The 24874-nt window shown below is 44.5% G+C and overlaps 1 protein-coding gene across 2 annotated transcripts in view; it reads right to left on the bottom strand.

The window, feature by feature from the left end:
- The window catches only part of DNAH17 (dynein axonemal heavy chain 17), an 85005-nt gene that overhangs the window by 27169 nt on the left and 32962 nt on the right, over positions 1–24874 (bottom strand). For both annotated transcript variants that reach the window (XM_028715420.2, XM_028715430.2), the window contains exons 37-51: positions 23638–23920; positions 23024–23197; positions 21602–21809; positions 19360–19525; positions 17291–17393; positions 16925–17072; positions 16686–16777; positions 13901–14062; positions 13003–13167; positions 11977–12168; positions 9227–9493; positions 7028–7189; positions 3980–4213; positions 1910–2074; positions 109–204 (exon numbers count right to left, since the gene is read on the bottom strand). In XM_028715420.2, the coding sequence (XP_028571253.2) occupies positions 109–204; positions 1910–2074; positions 3980–4213; positions 7028–7189; positions 9227–9493; positions 11977–12168; positions 13003–13167; positions 13901–14062; positions 16686–16777; positions 16925–17072; positions 17291–17393; positions 19360–19525; positions 21602–21809; positions 23024–23197; positions 23638–23920 (2617 nt within the window). The remainder of the gene's footprint in view (positions 1–108; positions 205–1909; positions 2075–3979; positions 4214–7027; positions 7190–9226; positions 9494–11976; positions 12169–13002; positions 13168–13900; positions 14063–16685; positions 16778–16924; positions 17073–17290; positions 17394–19359; positions 19526–21601; positions 21810–23023; positions 23198–23637; positions 23921–24874) is intronic.

Below are 24874 nucleotides of genomic sequence, written 5' to 3'. Positions count from 1 at the left end.
GAGAATCGAGCACCCCAAGAACAGCACTTTTGTCTCTCTTGTCTTACTTTAAACAAATCTACCTTCAAAAGCAACAGGATATACCAGCTGAATGCTCCAAGGATTTACCTTATTGAGAGTGTCCAAGGCTTCCTGGGCAGCCATCAGAGCTGGTTCAGCTTTAGCCAAATCCGTTTCACAGGCCCTTTGCTTCTCTGTTACATTCTGCGGGCAAAAAGTCCCAACAAAATATGAACATTTGAACAAAACTGTTTATGCAGGTCAATCAGCTTTGAAATAAAATCAAACTTTGAAATCCTGAAGTCCGTATCTCCTTGTTTTCCCCTCACTTGTTGTTGGGGAGCAGTTTCATACTAAGAACGAACAAACAAAAGTTCAAAAACCAAGCATCACTTCTGAACATGGATATAAACTGGGACAGGACAAATTGGCCATTTCAAATTATTCTCACCTTCTCATTCTTCCATATTTAAGTTCATTTTCTGCACCAGTTTGTGATTTTCTTTAAAGCCAACAACAAATAGGAATTTTTGTGCAAATGTCTCTTAATACACACAATTTTGTATATAATTGTGCCTAATGCAGTGGAACCTCGGTTGTTGAATGCAATCCATTCTGGAACACCGTTCGACTTCCGAAACGTTCGACAACTGAGGCGCAATGGGCGGTTGGAAAATTCAATTGAGAATATTGAGAAAAGCGCCTCGGAAGCTGTTCAACTTCCAAGGCGTGCTCAAAAACGGAAGAATTATTTCTGGGTTTTCAGCATTCGAAAACCGAAACGTTCAGCTTCTGAGACGCTCGAAAACCAAGGTTCCACTGTATATACATTTTTGCAAAGCAACGTATCCTAACATAATGAATTTTTGTGCTATTTTCACAAATATATGCATTTTTCTTCACACTTTACCTTAATGGGTGTATTTCTGTACATATTATTTGGCTGAAGAACTGCACTGCAAAATCTGGAGAAGTGTGTGAATTTTGAAGGATGGCTGCGTTTGAGTCTGTATATTGTTTCAGAAAGTGTGGATTTGGTAGGTTTATCTTTAAATGTGAGGTGGACAAAGTCATATCATATAATGGTATAGCCTCTCCTTGCACTGTAGTGGATCATAACAAGCAGCGCCGGTTCTAGCTAGGGGAAATGGAGACTGGGAGCAACAGGCTGGAGAACCTGAAACAGAACAACCAGCATTGCACCCTTGCTTTATCCTTGTGCGGTTTCTTTAGCAGGAGGTTCTGCCTCCCTCAGAGGATTGGACAGCATGGCACTGGGACTGCACTGCAACCCTGGGTCTCTGACTTGGCTGACCTCACCAAAAACACATATCTGGACAATAAAATCATGTGGTTAAAAAGGATTCCAGGAATTAGAACAAGCTAGATAGTTCCTTGACGCAGGTGGCGCTGTGGGTTAAACCACAGAGCCTAGGACTTGCCGATCAGAAGGTCGGCGGTTCGAATCCCCACGACGGGGTGAGCTCCTGTTGCTCGGTCCCTGCTCCTGCCAACCTAGCAGTTCAAAAGCACATCAAAGTGCAAGTAGATAAATAGGTACCGCTCCGGTGGGAAGGTAAACGGCATTTCCGTGCGCTGCTCTGGTTTGCCAGAAGCGGCTTAGTCATGCTGGCCACATGACCCGGAAGCTGTACGCTAGCTCCCTCAGCCAATAAAGCGAGATGAGTGCTGCAACCCCAGAGTCGGCCACGACTGGACCTAATGGTCAGGGGTCCCTTTACCTTTACTAGATAGTTCCTTGATGTGCTATAGACAGAAGATGCTTTGTAGAAATGAACCTGGTTCTCGCACAAAGGTCCTTGTCCTTCAGCTAACTAACCTCATGCCCTTTCCCTCATCGCCTGCAATACATGCAGCCATCATAACAGCAGAAAACAGTTGTACATACGGTGTTAATGACTTGCACTTTCAGCTCCTCTTCATCAGCAATTGCTTTCTCCTTGCTCACTTTCTCTGTTTCTATCCCAACCACCTGGATCAGTTTGTCAGCATCTTCATTCTTATGTTTCAGCTCCAGCTCTTGAACAGCAAGTTTGGCTTTCAGATCATCAACCTAAAAAGTCCAACAGGAAAGGAAACTCTAAAGCTGCACTGACAAGGGGTGCGGGTTAGAAGACTTATTTTGTGAACCCCCTCCCACAGTGAAATGCACTCTCCTGCTTTTGTTTTGCTTTTTTTCAGGGCGCCTAAGAAACAGAGTGAAAATAATCATCCAGTCAGAGTGAGAGCAGGAAACATTGCTCTTACTCTGAATAGGCTTCATGGCCTCTTCATATAGCCAAATCTGATTGGTTATGTGGTACCGTCAGGAAGTTAAGTAAGAGTGAAGGCAATGCTTCCTGCTCTCACTAAAATGGAGTTGTGATAAGAGACACAGTGCCAAATTTGATTGGCCGCCTCATGACATGACGTCATTCTGCTGCCTAGACCTCTTAAAAATTGTGCCAAAGCTGCAGCTTAGCTAGCACCAGTGCATAAAAAGGTAAATGAAGGTGGAGTGGATTTACGAAACCATTTGCCCAAGCTTCAAAAATAAAACAAAATTGTGGGTGAAAAAGTCAGTCTATTTCTGGCTAACTCCCAATAAATTATAGTAAAATCATTCCCCCGCCCCCAAACAGTGTTGGCAGATGCTGGGAAAGGGGTAAAATGATATCAACACCACAGGGGAAAAGGGTTGAAAAAGCAAAACAGGATTGTTAATGAACCATAATAATCTAAGCAGGTCACTACAAGAACCTCTCACTACAGCTAAGTAGGTCACTGTCTAAGTACCTCTCACTACTGCAAAGTACAGCAACAACCCTGAAATGCGTAATATATGCCCTGCCTGCTGTGCACAACTTGCTCTAAATGACTTGCGTTACCTTCATCCCTTTTAGCCATCCCTCCCATCCTTCTGTGGCTAAACAGCAGCTTCAGAGGAACAATTAAATTGAGGAGGTGTGCAGCAGGGAAAGAAGCACCCACCTCCACAAGCCTGAAAACCACACTCCAAAGTAGGCACCTGCCTGGCTGGTTTACCAAATAAAAAACTGCCGAGAGATCCAATTGTGTGTGGTTTAGCGTTCCAACTGCATATCATAAGGAGTTCCCCCCACTCCCCTCCAACCTAGGCAAGCTGAGGACCAAGAGAAAGCAAGATGCAGAGAGGAACACAACCTTCTCCCCCAGCCTTTCCTCCCATGAATGAAAACGCAGTTTGACGATGGGTTATTTTGTGCTGAAAAGTGAGTGCATGAGAAAGTGCTAAGTAGTTTCTCTTCCTCCTTCCATTGTGATGTTTGGGCTGCCCACGCCAATTCTGGCTTTTGTAGAAAACGTGTGGAGAGAAACAAAGTCACGAAACTCCACCAAGTGACTATCTGAGCCTGCTATCGCTTTATTATCAACATGTAATAGGGAATGAATTAAACGTGGTTGGAACATGAACTGGTTGTTCATCTGGGAAAACTTTTAATTGTGGGTGAAAAATGAACTTCTTCACTGAGGGAATATGTTTAGCATATGTTTGGAGGCAGGGTGGGAGAGTCATCTCACAAAGGGCAACCTTTATCCCAAATTAGAGTTTCCCCCCAATGCGAAATATGGAACATTTGCATTGTTCACAATCCTGAGTGACCAAAATATAGCACCCAATATGCTACAGTGGTACCTCAGGTTACAGACGCTTCAGGTTACAGACTCTGCAAACCCAGAAATAGTACCTCTGGTTAAGAACTTTACCTCAGGATGAGAACAGAAATCATGGCAGCAGTGGGAGAACCCATTAGCTAAAGTGGTACCTCAGGTTAAGAACAGTTTCAGGTTAAGAACGGATATCCGGAATGAATTAAGTTCTTAACCCCAGGTACCACTGTACTAGCTATCTAATCTCGTTAAATTTGGTTGAAAATGACCAGCCACTAAGAAACAGTTAAAAAATGTACAGATGGCAATTCTGTGTTCACATACATACCTGTGAGGCAGTACTCTGGAGTTTCATCAAACCATTCTCCAGTCTCTCAATTTTGGCAATAAGCTCTGCTCTTTTTTTAGCAAGCAGGTTCTGGTACAGTTTGATCTGTTCCAGGAAAGTCTTTGGGGTGGTATAATTATAGCGCCTCTCAGTAGCCAGGTAGACCTTGGACATTTCATTGACAGTTGTGTGGACAAATGACATAAAAAGACTGATGGAGGACTTGACATCATTCTGAAAGAGGGACCACAGAGTAACAGTTACCATTGTATGGAACAATGGGCAATTAACAGAGAAATTGTCAGAGTGGAACCTTGCTAATTTGTTCATTTAGTTACAATTTTTACAAGCAATCTCAGTTTATATACATTTTGTCCTTTTTCTTGTTAGGTAGAATTTGTTCATTTACAGTGGTACCTCGGGTTACATATGCTTCAGGTTACAGACGCTTCAGGTTACAGACGCCGCTAACCCAGAAATATTACCTCAGGTTAAGAACTTTGCTTCAGGATGAGAACAGAAATCGTGCAGCGGTGGCACAGCGGCAGCAGGAGGCCCCATTAGCTAAAGTGGTGCTTCAGGTTAAGAACATTCAGGTTAAGAACAGACCTCCAGAAAGCATCATTGATTCATTAATTGAGATTTTTAAAAAAACTTTAATAGACTGTGATTCTAAGCCAGATCTGTATTTGGTCACCAGAGTTGACCAAAAAAATTGCATGCAGGCAAGTGAGCGGATTGGCAAATGAGGAACAGAGACCTCCATTTCCCTGTACCCAGATAGAAATGCAGCAAGCTGCATCAGGAGGACTGGAACTTTCTGTCTCCGTTCCCTAGAAAGCTAGTACTCTGCCCCCCGACTACTAAGTTTTGTTGGCTTATTTACAGGGCTCCCCTAAGCACACTAGGAAAGAGCCATGCAACAAGCAACTATGGGAAACTCCAGCAGGAACAGCCACCAAGATCATACACATTATTTGACAGGGACACACTTGGTTCATGGCTACAACTGGACGTCACACAGTAAAATGTGTCTTGTTTAAGATGCTTGGGTTTTGCTTAATTGATTTTTCAACCATTTTGAATTTTTACATCTGTTCATTTGAATTGACTTCACTTGATTCTTTTTGCTACTTCAAGTGCTGAATTACAAGAATTATAATAATCAAACTCAAATTAAGAGTCAATTCATTTTAGTTAGTTTTCATTACATAAAACACGCAAAACATGCACTTTAGTCAAAGCGTACGCTTGTGCAAACCTGAATACCGTATTTTTCACTCTATAGGACGCACTTCCCCCCTCCCAAAATGAAGGGGAAATGTGTGTGTGTCCTATGGAGCAAATGCAGGCTCCTTGCCTTCAGCGATAGCAACACGAAGCCTCCAAAGCGCAGAGGGAGCGCTCCCTCCGCGCTCCGTAGGCTTTGTGTTGCTTTCGCTGATGCCTGGAGAGTGAGATTCACAGCTGCAGTTAATGGGACAAACTATGCCAAAACCAGGGGCCACAACTTTCTGTTTCCAGTGTGCATATTTGACCCCTGATTCAATTGTGTAAATGTTGCTATGTGGGAGCAAAACGAATGTTGCTCTAAGGATCTGAGCTTTTGCCTGCCCCATTTTCCATTGTTTAAATATGCAACATGAGCTTTGCTGTATAACACAGTGCCTATTAATGTTTAATGTGCTTAGGTTGGGAAATGAAAAGATAAAGTCAAGGTAGGTGAATATTAGCAGTAACTAGTCTCAAGGGGACACTGATGTCAATACAGATTCTACAAACAAAATCCGTGTTGGACTTGTACCGCTCCGTTTTATCAGCTGCACATGTCAAAAATAATTAAATAAATGTGGTGGCAAGATTATTTCCAAGGAGTGAAAGCTCCAGGTGAAGACCTAGAAAGATGGGTTTTTAACAGAGTCACCTCACCTTTCTATGTGTTTGCAAGCAGACATTGGTGTGAAAAGGGATTCTAACAGGAAAAGACCAATTTGCACCTCAATATAAACCACAGCTGACTGTCCAGGCTGCTTTTCTCCTCCTGATGCTGGGCAGAGGAAACAATCCACAATCGGTAAGCCAAGAACAAACCTTGCCTACAAATTGTGGTCTGGTGGAACAAACTACAACCCCTGGTTTGGACATAACAGTAAGCCAGGGTTTGTGGCTGGTTTCTCCCCAGTGTGGAGGACCAAAGTGGGTGTGACTGGATAATACACAGTAAGCCCTGGTTTATGGCTCACAGTGATGTGCAAAGATAGCCAAGGAAAGTAATAACATAAAACACAAGGATGGGGGAAAACACAGAAGTCAAGGTAAACAAGGTGTAAATAATAATAAGCATGCTATATTTTCAACCTATGCATAAACAAAGCCTGATGGCTATAGTGCCAATGAATGGATTTGCCATATTTATTGCAAACAATGCAGAACAAAAAGGTGCAACCTGGTCATGAATGTGAAAAGAAAAAAGAAGAAGGAAAAAACTCAAAATGAAAACAGGTAAATAATATGAGTAAGAAGGAAAACTCAGCCCAATTCTCAATAGCCTTCAATGGAGTTCTAGGAACACTTGGAATGCAGACATGTTTTACACAGCTGGATACAATACCATTATATTTTAAATGGATTTAGCCATTTGATGTCTCTGTATTATACAAATTTTGTTTTAAAATTGCATTTTCAGTGTTTTGGTTTTTAATTTTCACACCCATGACCAAGTCTGTCTGTCTCTCCCCTGGCAGCCTACTGGGGGGGGGGGGGAGAACCAAATTTTGGTTCTCACCACACCCACTTTGGGCTTTGGCCCTGCCCACTGCCAGCATGTGCCCTCTCAACAAGGAATGCAGCCCTCAACAGAACAAAAGGCTTCCCATCTCTGATCTGAACTCTGGTGTATAAATATACCAGGTCAGTCCTGAAGAACATGGAACCATTCATGGAACACAGGCAGAAACTGCCCTCCTTAGTACCAAGTTACGCTGGGGGACACAACGTTCATTGTAATGGCATTGATAGAAATGATACAGCTGTTAAGGGTGGAGTCACCTCTATTCCTTCGGTCTCCTCTAGGAACCTGGCACTGACAGATACCAGGGCATCTTCAGGCCATTCGTGAAACCAGTCAATGGCGGTGCAGTTCACTACAGCAGGGAATTTTCTTGCCCGCACACGGAGGGTGGACCCAACAGGAGAGAAACAAAGGATCACCTGGAGCCAGGGAGGGAAACTCTCATTAAGAACGTAAGAAATATTATATAAAACAGCACAGGAGCAAGCTAAATCAGAACAGAATAATTACTTCTGCCTATTGCAATAACCCTTTTGGTCTATGCAGAAACCACAGCAGCTTAGGGTTGGCATACGCCTAGAATTTCCCAGACATATCCAGGATTCAGCCATCGGGAAGTGCGTCCGTAAGGCAACCCATATCGGAAGTAGCTCTAAAACCTCAAAAAAAGCTCAATGACTTTTCTGTCTGGATTTTCATTTTCTGAAATATGGCAACCCTACAGTAGCTGAGCGTTTGCTTTCCTCCCTCTGGGGTGTGGGGAAATGCCCTAGGACAAATGGGCTTGAGGACTTGAGAATGCACAAACCATCCAGGGCAAATCCCCAGCCTCATTAAGAGTTTTAGCTCTGTTTCATCAGCTGAAGAGAGGTGTGCAACCTAAGTCCAGTCAGCCACGAGGTTAAAAAGCCATTTTGCTACTCCTAGTGGCTATGCAGTGCAATTGAGGATCCCCTGGGCACTGGCAAAGCACAACACTTGAAGCATCTATAGCCTGTGTGGGATATGGGAGCTGTGCATTTGCATCTGTTGGGAGACTGAAAGTGATTTTAGGACACACCTCTTCTTTCATTGGATTTAGAGAGCTTGGGGGGGGGGGAACCTACCTAAGAAGAGAACTTCATAATGTTTCATTCTTCAGAATTTTATCATTACTTGCTCTTCCTCTGGAGCAAGTCTTCACCTCAATATGTGCTTTTAATAATATTTATTCTCCATTATAGGAAGACATACTTCAGAAGAAGCCCATTAAATATTATTTGTTTGCAGAGGAGCACCGTGGCAGGGAGAAGGAAAATCAGAACAAGCGCAGGAGGTTTGTCTCCTTTCACACACAGAGGAAGTGACCAGGGAAGAGAGACAAATTTAAAGAAAAGGAGAACACCCAAAACGTAAGAATCTGGACCCTGCTAATTCAAAGCACTGGTTAAGCCATTCTGAGAAAAATCAGGGTAAACAGATGCTAAATAATAGTGACTGCAGATCTGCAATGCATCCATCAATGGGGGGCACAAAATAAGCCTCTTGGAGGAGGCCCTTTCAGCTGTTTTGACAACAGCAAAGGCCCAAAGCCTCAAACAGGAGCAAGACTTCGCCATGAGGATATTTACCACAGTAGCGTGGACAATGACACATTTCAGAGGCTTTCATTCTTTTTGAGATGATGTTCACTAAAGGCTCTCAGAAAGAAGGCACAGAAACATTTGTATTAGGAAGGTCCCCCCCCCCCCACTTACGTTTGAGGTCCTGTGGAAAGCAAATCCTTGCAATTTTCTACCCTTCATTTTTTAACTGTGATTTATTAAGATGTGTGGTTAACAACAGAAGTATGTTTCTACGGGATGTGCTCGAACCACTATATAATCTTTTGCAAATCCCATAATCTCCTGATGAGACAGACAAGCAGCACTGGAAGGGCACTAAATGTGCAGCCTATGCCAGTGAATGCTTGTCCCCCCCCCCCCCCCACTGATAGCTGATGGAATGACTTGAAGTATCCTTCATTGTTACTGGCATCTGTTAACGCCAGCAATAGCTTCCCCCCTGCCCCACTTCAGATATTCCTGGGTACACCATTTAGGTCACGGTATTATAAAACAACATTCCAAGACCTGCTTCAATTTTAGCGTCAGATACACTTCCTCTTGAGCCTTTCACCCCACATAAATAGTGCTGGCCTAGGACATTTTTGTGACTTGCACCAGAGACCCAAAGGCAGGGCTTTCTCCTCCCAACACTTCCAAAAGGGACATTGCTTTATTAAGTCTTGCTGCACCGTTCAGCCACAAGTTCCTGCTTTCATCTATCCCACACGCCCAACAGTGTGAATGGCGGAGATGGTACTTTAGTCTCAGCCACACACACAGTCAAAATTTAGTATGTCCCTGTTGTACAAAGATTTTGGAATGAAAACAACCACAACCACCCCGTATTCGGGAAGAAGGCGGCCTTCTCACCTTCAGCTGCCGACGGACTTTGTCAATAAAGAACTTCCAGCAGTTTTCCCTAGTGTCCTGCATGCCCATGGACTTCACTTGGGGCCTCATGGAACTAATAATGTTTTCCACTTCATCATCCTGGAAGAGACCCGGGATCTCACCAGATGCCAGCAGGTCATTAATCAATACCAAGAACTGCTCCTCAGCAACCTGCGAGTCCGTCATGAGGAACACGGTGGGGGTGTTCTTCACAGCAGATTTGATGTACTGGGAAGCCAAGTCAGCCTGGACCACAGAACAGACACATGTCAGTTTCTTACATTAAAAAAAAAAAAGAGAGAAGATGCTTCCTTTTTTTTTGACGGGGAGTTATTCCTCTTAAAAGTTCCCAACACTGATATGGGAAAGAGGCAGCTTTCCTTTTGTGAAAGATGGACCACAAGAGGAAAAGCTAATCTTCAGATCTGTACGCCATTTTGGAAAGCCCTATTTGGGCCTTCTCTTCCCCATGCAATTACCAGAGCCTGTTGCCTCTGCCCACTCTACTGGGTTGGGAAGATGAACCTCAGCACCACAGAGGGACTCTTCTGGAGGCTCCAGTGCGATATGGAATCCTGATCTTCCGGGGTTCTAAATCACATGGGGAGTCACCACGAGCATAGCAGGCCCCCCCCCCACTGCAGAAGTTCACCTTCCCAACATGTGCGAGATGATGAAGCCGGTGACAGGGACATGACAGAAGGGTGGGGCCAACAGGCTTTGTTGCAGGGATGGCAATTTCAGTTTCTCTCAGGTTCTCATTTTTCCTGTTCAGTTCTCCACATCAGTTTGCATTAAAAAACCCCTCCAAAGTTCTCATGAAAATTTGCCAGCAATATCAGTGTGTATTTCTCCTGAAACGTGTTTTTTGGGGTTTTTTTTGGAATTTTGTCTAATAAAGTGGTACCTTGGGTTACATACGCTTCAGGTTACAGACTCTGCTAACCCAGAAATAGTGCTTCAGGTTAAGAACTTTGCTTCAGGATGAGAACAGAAACCGTGCTCCGACGGTGCAGCAGTAGGATGAGGCCCCATTATCTAAAGTGGTGCTTCAGGTTAAGAACAGTTTCAAATTAAGTACGGACCTCCGGAACGAATTAAGTACTTAACCCGAGGTACCACTGTATACATTTTTTGGCAAGCAAATTCCTCCTATTACAATACATTTTGAAAGTTATGTTGGGGGGGGTAGCATTTATTCACACTTCCCCCTACTATATGCACTTTTGTACAGATAGTTTCGCTGGAGAACTGCTTCGCGAAAGTTCAAATTATGGTTCACACATTGTTTGGGTAAATGGGAATCAGATAGTTTTATCTTTTTAATTGCAAACTGAATCGAATACCTCCCTCATCCTTACTGTGACCCCTTTACTTTGAACAAGATTCCTGAACAGAGCTGCGGTCACCCAGCCATATCTTTAAACGGCAGAAAGAGAGCAGCTGCAAGGATACACTTCTTGGATCTGGGGCTCGTCTTGCCAAGTGTTTCCCTTGCCAGAGCGATTGCGGGGAGGAAACACAAACCAGCATATTCCCTAGTGAACACTAGGTGCCACTCTTGCACTTCCCAAGCAGGCTGACACAATGGCAGGAGTTTTCTCTGTCTGCGGCTCAGCATCAGAACACATACATCATCATCATCAATTTTTTTATTTATACCCTGCCCTCCCCGGCCAGAGCCGGGCCCAGGGCGGCTAACGCCATTAAAATTACAGTAAAAACATAATAATAATAATAAAATAAAATAAAAACCAATTTAAAATACAGGTTAAAATGCAATTTAAAATGCAGCCTCATTTTAAAAGTAGCCCATAGATCAAAACATGCCTCTGACCAAATAAGTTTGGAGAAGCGCAACGGCTGTCATAACACCAGAACCTATGCTTGGGTACAGAACTGATGTGTGTTACCAAAGCTAAACGTTGCCACTTATTCCCTCTCCCCGCCGCCCCCCCCCCCCGGAAAAGAAAACTACCACAGTGCACATACCTCAGATCACATTGTGGGGCAGAGGGACTGAGCAACCAGAGGTGTGTACAAAAAATAGTCAGCTTTTTAAAAGGATATGTTCCTCACTTGCACTTTCCTTGCTTGAAAAATATGTAAGTTAGTCCCTGACTCAGCTCCACAGACATGGGAAGCCAAAGCAGATGATTCTAAGAATGAGAGCAAGGCCAGCACTCAGATGAGATGAGGTGAAGCAATTTGCCTCAGGTGGCAAATCTGCCACACACCCCACCCCCACTGTTGCCAACCCTGCCAGTTTCGCCGCTGCCACAACACCTTAGCCCTTGCCGTGGCATGGGAGCAGCCGTGGGCAAGGGTGCAATTGCAGTGGCGTGGCCAGTGGCAATAGGGCCATGGCGGCAAGGCAGGGAAGGGACGTTTTGCCTACAGCGGCAAAACCTCCCAGAACTCTTCAGGCCACAGAACCTTTCTCTATGTGCAGCAGCTGCAGCGCTGACAGGCAGTCCATGTCTTGCCTTGCAGCCAATTTTAAAAAGGTTCATGGGAGGCATAGAGTATGTATGAAGTGTTACTGTGCTAGGGCAACAGAGCGCTTTAATCCACTTTAACTGCACAAACCTAAGGTTCTCGGATGCACCTGAATCCCTCCTGCAAAAGAACGACCAATCTAGAGGCATTCTGGGTATCAGGGATTTGGCACCAGTTATGGTTCTTTTTCTACTGGGACACCCTCTAGAGAAAACCACTTTGCTTCTCACTTTGAGGTCTGGAATCCCATAGCCTTTCTTCAGCGTGATCTGAAACACATCCAAGGCGCTGATATAGGCTGCCAACCGAGACAGGCTCTGCTTGCCACTCCCTCCGACGCCCACTAGCAAAGCATTCCCTCTGGGAGACTCTAAGATGCGATTGATCCTGCAGACGTGGGAGACAGCATCATCAAACAGCACCTGCAATAGCCAAGGAAGGATTATTAATAGCACAGCCCACAATAATACAAAAGTCTAACATTATGGCCTATATACCAACCAATTTTAGCATGGATTTTATTAGTATGGGCTACTTTGCTCAGCCCACATCTGATGCGTCCTGTCCTAATTTGTGATCTGGGTTTTTTGGAACAACAAATAGCCTGCCCCCAGTAACTTTAACATGATGTCCCTGTAGTTTTTTTGGATAAATGTTTCACAACGCCATTTATCTTAGCCAATGCCCCACCTGACTATTTCCACCCTTACTGGTGCATTTCTCTTTTATAATTTTAAAATAACCACCTATTTACTCAACTCCACCGGAGCACACCATTTCTGCTCCTCTCCCACCCCCAACTTTGTACAACTCGGGACATTTTGCATTCAGAACTTCAATGGATTTAAGCTATTGACTGCAGGAATATGCTAAATCAGGGGTCAGCAAACTTTTTCAGCAGGGGGCCCCCCACTGTCCCTCAGACCTTGTGGGGGGCCGGACTATATTCTGGAAAAAGAAAAGAAAAGAACGAATTCCTATGCCCCACAAATAACCCAGAGGTGCATTTTAAATAAAAGGACACATTCTACTCATGTAAAAATACGCTGATTCCCCAGACAATCCGCGGCCGGATTTAGAAGGTGATTGGACCGGATCCGGCCCCTGGGCCTTAGTTTGCCTACCCATGTGCTAAATGAACAGTGGCAAGAACTTAAGACTACACCTTTAAGCCTAAGAGAAAGACCACCACCCCTTTCAGGACCAGCGTGGTAATTGCCATCTTCTCCCTGGGTTTTAGTTCCAGCTTCACTCACCAAATTCATCACTGCATTGACCTCGTTGTAGCTGTCCAGGGCTTCTGAAAGCAGCTTATTCAGAGACTGAATGTTAGAAACTGGGAGATACTTGGGATCGCCAATGCCCTGAGCAAAGTGGCAATAAATATTTGGCTTCGCAAAGACAACATTGTCACCTAGCTCCTGCAGAAAGGACAAACATAATCCCATAAGCTGCTTTTTACCTTTAAGGATAGCAAACATTTGGACTGGGTGCAAGTGTATGGGGGGGATGGGAGGGTCAGTCGCTGAACTCTGTGTTATCCCTCCATCTCTGCTACAGCTGCTAGTGCCTATTCGAAATGGTAACTGTGATATAGCTGTGATTTGGCATGAGGAAGGGAGGATGTCAGCAGATGATGCTGGATTAGCATCTGGACTCCTTGGGTAGCTGCCAGGGCCCCAGGGCCTTTTTCCTGGACTCCCATGAATTCTTTTTCTAGCCTCACACTCGAAGCAGCAATCACTGGGACCAGCCACCCTTTAAATTCTCCACAATGGCTCCGAGTTAGTAGCATTGCTCCAGGGTGCTGGTGAAAATTTTTATAGGAGGCTTAAATCCCGCTGTCCAATGCCACTTGGGGTGCTGCCATCGAAGCCAGATAAGGTACCTAGATCCCATTGACAGGGGGGGGGGGGAGGGCCTTTTGTTCAGGGCTGCCTCAAATCAGGAGCCAGCCCTGGACATTTTCAAATGTTCCTGGATTCTCATTTTAAGGAAGCCCATGCGGATTTGGACAAAGTTTGAAATAAGTTTGTTCCCAGCCACGCTTCTACTTATTAATATGGAACGGACTGCAGGCATCCCGGCAGAGTCCACATTCACCCTTGAATCTAGAGTATCAGCTGAAGAATGGCAGAAGAATGACTACCCTACCTCAAAGAATTTTTTGCAAGTAGCCATCATGACCCGGCCAAAGCTCTCCTGATCTTTTTCCTCCACAAGTTTGTCGCAGTACACCCTTGTGGCTTCGTGCAGCCACAGTCGGACCAGGTCCACCGGCACTCGGAGGCATTCGGCCGTGGAGAAGAGAAGTCCCTGCCAAAGACAGAAAACGCTTCCAGCACTGGCTCCCTGGTCCCATAAGCCCTTCCATCTTGCTTATCCTCACCATGTTTGCATTGCCCAGTGCAAACACTGTGATAAGCTATAAGGATTTCCCCCATGTGACAGTTCAAATAATAATAATAATAATAATAATAATAATAATAATAATAATAATTTTTATTTATACCCCGCCCTCCCCGGCCAGAGTACTAACAACAGTAATATTACAGTAAAAACATAATGGGGGGGGGGGGAGAGAAAGAACCAATTTAAAATACAGGTTAAAATGCAATTTAAAATGCAGCCTCATCAAAACCATAAGGGGAGGGAAACATAAGGGTCAGACTGAGACCAAACCAAAGGCCAGGCGGAACAGCTCTGTCTTGCAGGCCCTGCGGAAAGATGTCAAGTCCCGCAGGCCCATGTCTCTTGTGACAGAGCACTCCACCAAGTCGGAGCCAGTACTGAAAAGGCCCTGGCCCTAGTTGCGACCAATCTAACCACCTTGCGATCTGGGACCTCCAAAATGTTGTCATTTGTGGACCTTAAGGTCCTCCGCGGGGCATACCAGGAGAGGCGGTCCCATAGGTATGTGGGTCCTAGGCCGACGTGGGTCCTAGACCAAGTGCTTCCCAAAGGTGCTTACAGATGCAGATCCCACAAACCCAGAGGAACGCTATGAGAGGTATCGAGAGTGTGCATTCTGCCTTCATTACTTAAGATGTCAGCATATAAAAGTTTACTATGGGAGGGAGTCCACCACCACCACTGCTGCTACCTCTCTGGAAAAAAAAAATTGCCAGGCCTTGGGGATGAAGTACTGGGAATTGTGTTTGCTTAGCAATGACAGTTAAAACACTCTCCGCTTTCTGAACCTGCTAGCATGGCCACACTGAGGTTGATGGGGCTAGAGAGGGAAGATTAGTCTCTGTGTGCTTGAGCATGCAAGTGTCTGGGTGAGTATACAATCCGACAATAACTGCAGGGCACCAGATAAGCTACCCTTGATTTAAAGGAATAGCACATGGCACATAACTCTTGGATAGCTCAGTTGGTTAGAGCATGGTGCTGATATTGCCAAGGTTTCAGGTTCGATTCCCGTAAGGGATAGCTGCATATTCCTGCATCACAGGATGATGATACTCAGATGATAAAGGTAAAGGTAAAGGTACCCCTGCCCATACGGGCCAGTCTTGAGAGACTCTAGGGTTGTGCGCTCATCTCACTCTATAGGCCGGGAGCCAGCGCTGTCCGCAGACACTTCCGGGTCACGTGGCCAGCGTGACAAGCTGCATCTGGCGAGCCAGCGCAGCACACGGAACGCCGTTTACCTTCCCGCTAGTAAGCGGTCCCTATTTATCTACTTGCACCCGAGGGTGCTTTCGAACTGCTAGGTTGGCAGGCGCTGGGACCGAGCGACAGGAGCGCACCCCGCCACGGGGATTCGAACCGCCGACCTTTCGATCGGCAAGTCCTAGGCGCTGAGGCTTTAACCCACAGCGCCACCCGCGTCCCGTCCACTCAGATGATACTCAGGGCCTTTCCAACTCTGCCATTCTATGATTCTATGATTTGTGGGTCGTTACTCCCAAGACGGATTGGCTGGCATCTTGGGCACTCTTTGCAGTGCTCCAGTTGCACAACAGAGTACCCGGCCCGCTGCTCTAAATCTGACAAGTGCCATGGCAAAAGCAGCACTTTGCTCGCCTGCCACAAAGCCAGGTTGTAACAAAACAAAGGGAACGCTGAAAAACTGACAAAGGAGGGACAACAACATGGTGGCAAGCTTTGCGTTTCCAAGAAAGCTTGCTGTTCCCTAGGGCCCTTGTGTTTACGGCAGTTACATGGGTGTTAACAGATTGCATTTCCTTATGCCAGAACAGAACGCCTCGGGAAATGTCATACTGTATAAATTCACAATGGCTGTAAGAAGAACAGTCATGCTGAATCACGGGAGGACGACTGCGAGCTGTAAAAGGCATGAACTGCTTCTGAAAGTGGAGATGATACGGGGAGAAAACAGAGGCAAGGCAGGGACACCTCTTTATAAACATGACTTGCTGGAAGCTCTGTGGGTCTCTCTTTCCCTATCCCTTTGAAATCAGCATAGGTAGGGGAATAGGATGCAGGGGCAGAAGGTAATTGACTCAAGGATTCAGAAAGAGAGCAAAAGGGTTAGGAGGCAGTTACGCTCCGCATCCTACCATCCATGGGGCTCTTCACACTTCTCTGAGCAAGTTGGCAATGCTAAGATGGGCCTCCCCATGGATGCTGGTGAAGCAGCACATCGGTCTCAATCACCTTCAGTCTGAAATCAGAATGGCTAATACGGGCGGTCAGTCTTCGAGTCAAAATCCATTCCTTTCCCCTTCAGAAAGGAAGCCAGCCAGCATGGCTTTGGTTGGAGAGACCAATTTTGCTTGCCTTCCGTTTCCTAAGCTGGGTGTCCTCTGAGGACACAGGTATACTCTATAATGGCCTCAACAGACTAGACCACTCCCACTGTCCCCAGCCAGTGAGACTATGTTTTGCCTACACTATTCCTAGGGAATAGGGAAAGAGAAATCCACACTCATAGCAAAGTGCAAACAGCTATACAGAAGTGACATTGTACCTGGAAGATGTTTGAAAGATCCCGGAGATTGAAAACGTAGTGAAATTTGATGGCCGTAGGAAGAAAGGTTGATGTGATTTTCTGATGCAAGGCTGTTGAGGAGAAATACAGCAGATACACATGAAAATGAGGGGCTGTTTGTGTGACTTGAACCTGAACTAGAAAACAGAGCAAAGAGAGGACAGTAATCATGAAAAGCATGAGCCATGGCAAGGTTTTCTACTTTTGCAAGTGCTTACCCAGAGCTGCAGAAACAAGCTGTGAATGAATCTTTTGAACCACCATGGGGACAGTTCGGAGGGCCAAGTGCTGACCCAGGATGGTGCTGTAGATAGCCATAAGAGCATCTTGTCCTGGGAAACTCACCGCAAACACACAGAAATGTCGCTGCAACAAAAGGCATTCATCAAGATCAGGCTGGGCAGCACTCTCTTAAACAAAAGGGCGCATTTTAATTCTCTAAAAGAAAGCCAAAAACCCCAGACACGATCTGCTTTTCTGCTTCCACTTGAGAAGAGGAGACCAAATCCAAGGAAGCAAACATTGGAGGGGTGTAGCACATGCCTTTGACTGAAACCCCTACGACAGGGGTCTTTGACAGGTACCTGGAGTCTCGAGTCAATGGTAAAGGATCCAGAAGTTGGATTCATACATGCAACATACTGGCAGTTGTGAATATCCTTCAGTGTCAGCTTGGTTCTGTCATACCTAACAGAAATAAGCAAGAAAGAGAAACGATTCTGAGACGCAACTCTTGCTCAAAGTTCTGTATCCACTTACATTTAGGAAGTCTCATCTATCTTGCACGTACATTTACGGAAAATGAGGACAAAGGGCAAAATGAAGACTTCTTTTCATGACCTCCTCTCATTAAGAGAACACGAATGAGATTTTGAGAGATACATCAGCTCTGTGGAAGCACAAGCTGGAGATTGTTCCCAAGGGAAGCATGATAGGATTTGAAGATCTACTTCAGAGCCATATCCCAACTCAGTCAGCCCTAGTTTAGCTAATCCAGTGGAATCTCCACAGCTCTCTCCACAGTGGTCTTTTGCACACATTTTGCAGGAAGCGAACATTCAAACACTGTTTTCTCTAGATTACACTGGGTTTTTATGTATTAAAACCTTTTGCAATCCGCACATCATTCATCATTAACTCATCTGCAATATCCAGCAACAAAAGTCTGAGGGTTGAGTCAGGGAGGTTACATTACTCGAGTTACACACACACACACACACACACACACACACACACACACACCCCAGACAAATAAAGGAAATAGACCAAGGGGTGTGTGTCCAAGACCAGCCTGCATTTTCTGTCTTTGGCTGCAAGGTGGCAAAATTACCATGGCGTATGTTCATCCACTTCCAGAGAACAAATGACTCCCTCATATGTAGAAATGTGCATGTACATGTTGCGTGTGTGTACACACAAATGTATAAATATGTTCCACATTACTGGGTTAAGCACAGTACTATCTGAGTTCCGATTCCTTACTTAAGCCAAATGAAGATTTCTGCTTGTGATTTTGCGGGGCTGACGATATTCCTGCTTGGACACAGAATACCTAACTTATTTTCTTTTTGGGAGTCTGTTGTGGGAACACCAAAGGGGTAGGAGGTAGAATTTGATACGATGTTGCAAAAACAGATCTTGGTCCGACTCCTCTGGACTTGTTCAGAGGTCTACAGAAGTGGACATTTTACATTCTGCACATCAAATAATAGTGTGCTGTAACTCCCACACAAAAGCCAGGCATCCATCACAGGACTCTAGCCTTGTGTTGGACACGGTATACAAGTGAGCTACTTTGGGAGGGGGGGGAATATACCATATAGATTGGTGTTGAAGGTGTGGAGTCAGTTCAAAACAGAGAAAGTGTGAGAGCAAGACTTCAAAACTCTACAGTAAGAGGGTGGTGTCACACTTGCGTGTACCCATTTCTATTGCATTTCTATTTCATTGCCTTTTGGATTGTCGCGATTCCAGAATCCCTGTCTCAACAGAGATTACTGGTAGTGTTGCAGGAATTTATGTATCGGTTGGGGGGGGGGGTTGCCCCTCCAGCAGATATCATGCACATGCAGCCCACTACCAAAATCAGAACAATCACTTTTGTGACTTTTATGACTTGTCCCCACAAAACACTTCATCACAGTTTCTTCCTATCTATTCAAAGGGCCTCTGCTGCACAATATCAAATGTAAGAATTCACTGATAAATGTATCTATGTACTGGCTGACTGGGAAAACTTCAGAAATTCATATAGACATGTGAGCTCAGCTACTCAGCAGCCCCTCTGCCTGAGTGATAATTCCTGGCATCCTGATAGCTGAGTGCCAGACAGGTAGCCATTCCAGAAATAACAAACCCAGATGAAGACAAAAGGGTGTGATTAACTTGGCTGGGAAACAGGGAAATGTAAATACTGTATCTATTTTGTTACACTTGATGGGTTTTTGGTGGAGGGCAAGGAAAACCATGGGGCAGCATCCAGGATGCTCAGATTACTGCCACCAGACCTCCCCTTTCATGATGTAATCATGATGTATTAAAATGAGAGTGTCTTTTGGGTGTATATATGTAGCGCATGAAGTTCCACAACATTCAACTGTGCCATTCAAATATGCGCGTTGACCAGGAGTCACATGACAGAATGCATTCCTACCAGTGCCCATGGTCCATGTGTTGCCTGATTAAGGTATGAGGAGCCACAGTGCCATATTTGTCGACTTCTGGCATGTTCATATCATCTATGAAGTAGATGAGTTTCTTGGTACCAGGGGGACCAAAGTTCCTGCCAGATTTCTTCTCCAGGGGCTTCTCAAGAATAGCTGCATTAAAAAAAAGAAGACCACGCAGAAACAAATGTCACAGGGTCTTATCCTGGCAATCAGGTAAAGCTTTCCTCAGCTCCATCCTGTTGTAAAGGCAGCCCTACACATGCCTGTTCAAAAGTGAATAGAATAATAATAATAATAATAATAATAATAATAATAATAATAATAATTTTGCTATTTATATGCTGCCCAACTGGCTGGGTTTCCCCAGCCACTCTGGCTGGCTTGCAGAATATATAAAACATAATAATGCATCAAACTTTATAATCGGATTTATGTGGGAAAGGCAGTCTTGTATCAGTGGGGAAGGAGAGATGATTTTACTGAGGGGGCAGACACACATGAGCCCCATGAGAACAGAAGCTGACTAGTTTGAAGGGAGAGTGGAGTAGCTCACAGACAGCCAGACCCATTAGAAGTGCTTTCACGTTAACACATCCAGGGTGAGGGAATGCGCACGGTGCACGGTGCAACAGATGATGGAGGAGGATGGCAGCACGACTGCAAATGTCGGCAGGCTTCATCTTCATTCTTTGCATAGAATGGAGAGGTTTGATCTTCTTGCAGTCCAGGGGACTCTCAAGAGTCTCCTCCAGCACCATAATTCAAAAGCATCGATTCTTCAGCGATCAGCCTTCTTTATGGTCCAGCTCTCACTTCCATACATCGCTACTGGGAATTCCTACAGAGAAGTCTCCCTGGGAAAGATCCTGATGTTGGGAAAGATTGAGGGCACAAGGAGAAGGGGACAGCAGAGGACGAGATGGTTGGACAGTGTTCTCGAAGCTACCAGCATGAGTTTGACCAAACTGCAGGAGACAGTGGAAGACAGGAGTGCCTGGCGTGATCTGGTCCATGGGGTCACGAAGAGTTGGACACGACTAAATGACTAAACAACAAAAAGGGATGTCCATGGAATTAGAGACCCCTGCCTTTCTTGCAGGGTTCCTGACTGGATATACAGAGCTCATAAGTATATTTTTTGCATGCACATAGACTTTGCTCCATAGTCTGCTGATCCCACACAGGTCAGGGATCAGGTCCACTGCTGCAATCCTATTGCCTCCCTCAGCACATTCACTCAAGCTGGATGTGTTGTGTAAAAAGGGTGAGCGAAATGGGGTGCAGAGTCCTGGCGTCAGGGCTGCACAACATTGCATGAGCAGGTCAAATTATGTTTTTTGTGTTACGGGCATTAGGTCCCTCCACAACCAAATCCATAGCTGTCAACCTTTCCCTTTTCTTTCGAAGAATCCTATTCGGAATGAGGGAATTTCCCTTCAAAAAAGGGAACAGTTGACAGCTATGACCATATCCCAGGTAGTACTTCAGATTAACAAAACGACCCAAGCTTCATGGAGAAAGAATGGCATTTTCTCTGCAAATATTCATGGCATGTAAAGCGCTATGAAAATGCAATCTCCCCAAAGCTTCCTCCTGGAAAGACAACTAAATCCCATGTAACAAATGTGTGATACCTACGGATGTGTTGTACTAGACACAGATTGCCCAGAGTAGACCTGTGTTACTGAACATTTGAGCCAGCGTGGTACAGTGGTTAGAGTGTCAGACCAGGACCTGGAAGATACGAGAGTTCATATCCCCACTTTAACCATGAAGCTCACTGGGTGTGATCTTGGGCCAATTACTGTTTCTCTCATCCTAACCTACGACACAGGGTTGTTGTGAGGATAAAATGGGGAGAGAAAGAACTGTTGCCACCACCTTCTGCTCCTTTCAGGAAAAAGGTGGGATATAAATGCAATAAGAGAGCCAGTGTGGTGTAGTGGTTAAGAGCGGTGGACTTGTAATCTGGTGAACCGGGTTCGCTTCCCCGCTCCTCCTCATGCAGCTGCTGGGTGACCTTGGGCTAGTCACACTTCTCTGAAGTCTCTCAGCCTCACTCACCTCACAGAGTGTTTGTTGTGGGGGAGGAAGGGAAAAGGAGATTGTTAGCCGCTTTGAGACTCCTTAGGGTAGTGATAAAGCGGGATATCAAATCCAAATCCAATAAAACAAACACACACACACACACACACACACACACACACACACACACGGCCTCCTTACATTGCAGCATTGCTGAGGTTGTGTAGAAATTAAAGGGGACAGATTGCACCAAGTAATCATCTGTGTTGAGGGTGTCCAGCTTATCTACCATTAGCACTGACTTCCCAGTGCCTGCATTCCCAACTAGCATCACAGGCCATTTCTTTGCCATTAAGAGATCCATGAAATAGCGAATCCGGATGGTTTCTGTTGTGTGGACCATTGAGGCCTGCAAAAGCAGAGTGAAAAGAACCTCCTTACAAAGTTTGAACAACATAAACCACATGGCTGAAGGCACTCTCTGGCAGAATATTCCTCTGAAGACACAGTAAAGCAGAAGTGCATGGAAAATCGTTTTCCTGCAGTTTCATAAGAGTATATATTTAAAGAAGATGAATAAATGAGCAAATTAAGTTAATTTGGATATGATGAATATATTGAAAATAAATTTAAGGAACTACAGAAAAGAGGGGGAAGGAAGTCAAGTTTTGTAATGTCAATACGATTGTAAAATTAGTGAAATGTATAAACCTGAAAAGTAAAAATAATTTTTAATAATATTAATAGGAAAATCATTTTCTCATCTGGCTTTGCAACAGGACTCTTGTGAAGACCTCACAAGAAGCTACATCAGTAAATTCCTATCAGACCTAATAAATGTGATTTTAACAAGTGAGGTTGATTCATCACTGAGAGTTGTCTAGGGCTGTTGTCTAGGGCTCTATGGAAATTCAAAGGATTTCCTCTAGCATTGCAGGAATTCACTTATTTGTCTGAGGAATGACCAGATTAGTAGCAGTGGCTTTACTAACCGAGCTGCAAGGCTGAAATATCTAAATTACTCATGTGTGTCTACTGCCGCAAGGAGTACTTTCCTCTCAGTCTAACCCACCTCACAGGGTTGTTGTGAGGATAAACTGGGAGAGAGGACCGTATACACCACTTCCTTTGTGAGCTCCTTTAAGGGAAGCTAAAATATAAATGTAATAATAATAGAGCTCTGAAAAACCATACATGATGCAGTTTTGTCCTTCTCCAGATGTAATTTTCTATGTCTTCTTATCCTTGCATGAATGAGCATTTGCCTCCCAACTGATGAACTGCAATGCTTCTGCACTGATGGCATGCCAGAAGCAAATTCCTGCATATGCCATAACTAGTAGCCACTGGCTCTTTTTGTTGTTGCCCCGTGCCTAAATAAGCATGTAAACAAGACTGAATACCTGAATCTGTGGGATGGAGCAGGAACCCTGTGACTTGAGGCAGACATATTGCTACGTATATAAACCAAGTACACTCTTAGCATACTCTTCCCACTCTTTACTGGGATACTGAGCTGATGCAGGAATTTTCCTCAGCACTGGTTTCTATTTTGTAGCACCATAGGGGAAAAGCAATTAAAATGAAATATGAACGGGAAGAAAAATGGGTTTTAGCCATTACCTGCAATGGGACGTCTGGATCCAACTCAAATGCAGGCACTTTATCAGTCCAAGGCATGAACTTTTTCGTATCTGAGTCAATGTAATAGTCAAAAATAGTCCCCTGAGAAGGAAACTTGATGGTTTTAAACTCATTCACCCACCATTTGCTGAACTCCACACGATAGTCTACAAGCTGGTGAGGAAAAGAGGGACATTTAACATGCTTTTTATGTTTCTTTGATCATAGATATATTAAGTGGCCACAGAGAATGTCAGAAACATAAAAAACGAATCCTATCAAAACCAAACAATTAAAAAAATGTGAATACAGACATGCTGCTTCCCTAAGAGAGAGTGATGTGGCTGGGGTTCCACACAGCTGTGCCCTCATGGGAAATGTGGCACTGACAGAGCACCAAGCAATCCAGGCAGGATGCACAGAAAGCAGATTTAAAAGGTTACCACAGCCACAAGGAAGCAATTTTTGGTGCCAGCCTTGTCATTGGGGTAGCGTTTGAAGAGGCACCTAGAAAAATGGCCCCTGTGCACATAAATGCTGCTTAATGCACCACTGGGCAATAACACCCTGAAGGTATGGAAGCAGAACACAGTAATTTAAATTTCTAAAGGTACCTGATCTTGGAACATCGCTCCTCCAAAGGCCCAGAAACAAGCAAAGACAAAATAGAGCTCGTACAGCTCTTTGGAAGAATCCGGAGGCGTGTTGACTGGGGTTAAGAGGCATTCTAGAAGGTACAGGATCGTTTGTATCACCGTCACTTCAGGTACAGGGGTTATCTTCTTGAACCCAAACTTCAGCTTATCCAAACACGTGGGCAAGTATTTGTCAAACAGGATCATCAAATTGGCTTTTTCAGACTGTACTTCCCGGCGCTCAATCCAGCTGCTCACCACTCTGTACGGTGATATAAAATTACTTATTCAATGTGATGCATTCTCTCATGCATGGAACATGTACATTCTACTTTAGGCAAGCATTATACCTCCTTCCTCTTACTTAAACTGCATCGTTTTCAGAGTGCAGAGGAACCATTTTCTTATTCGGCTGCAGGGCAACATGTAACTTGCTTCCCTATTATAGTAACATGAGCCACATGTGTTGTAGGAAGCGAAGCACTGCATTTGTCTCACTACAATTTCAGATCCTAACCTCCATTTTTCAATTCACCTTGCTGATATCCCATTGATGATGAAATTAAGGCCTCAGTAGATCTTTATTTTGCAGAACAAGAAAACATGAACCTGTGACATAACAAGAGCCCAATGGCTAGGGGAGGGTGTTTAGTGCTAGATTCAAATAAATTTCATGACTGAACCCAGTGTTCATAGGTAAGTCATAATCTTTAATCATCACAATAATTTTCCTACTTATAAAATGGTTTGCAGTAAGAAGGACTGCAAATTTCTTTATAATGGGAAACGTGTTATTTATTCATTTCATCCCTTTCATGATGGTTTACAATTAAAAAAACTCCAAAGCTCCACCAGATGCCCTTTTTTCAACATTCATCTTGATCTGCTTGTGCAAATCTTGCTTGTGAGGTGTTTATTGATTCAGTCATGTCACACTTTTCAAAGCACTTCCAAAACCACAAAAAGTTTGCTTAAAAAAGAAGTGGATCTGCTGTGCTAGATCACAGAACCCTTTACTCCGCTTTAAAAGCACAAACCAAAATTTTAGCATGGGGCTTGAATCTCAATGGCAAATACCAATGGTCTCTAGGCACCCAAAGGAATATAACAAAAAAGTAAGATATTGGGAGACCAGCAACAGATAACATAGGCAGTGCACCCAAAAATTACTAAAATGAAATTCAACAGCAAAATCAGACCAATTACACTCTTCAAT

This window comes from Podarcis muralis, chromosome 2 (genome assembly GCF_964188315.1).
Source record: "Podarcis muralis chromosome 2, rPodMur119.hap1.1, whole genome shotgun sequence".
NCBI classification, from domain to species: Eukaryota; Metazoa; Chordata; class Lepidosauria; order Squamata; family Lacertidae; genus Podarcis; species Podarcis muralis.
Note: the sequence above shows the minus strand (reverse complement) of the source record. Positions and strands in the feature narration are given on the sequence as shown.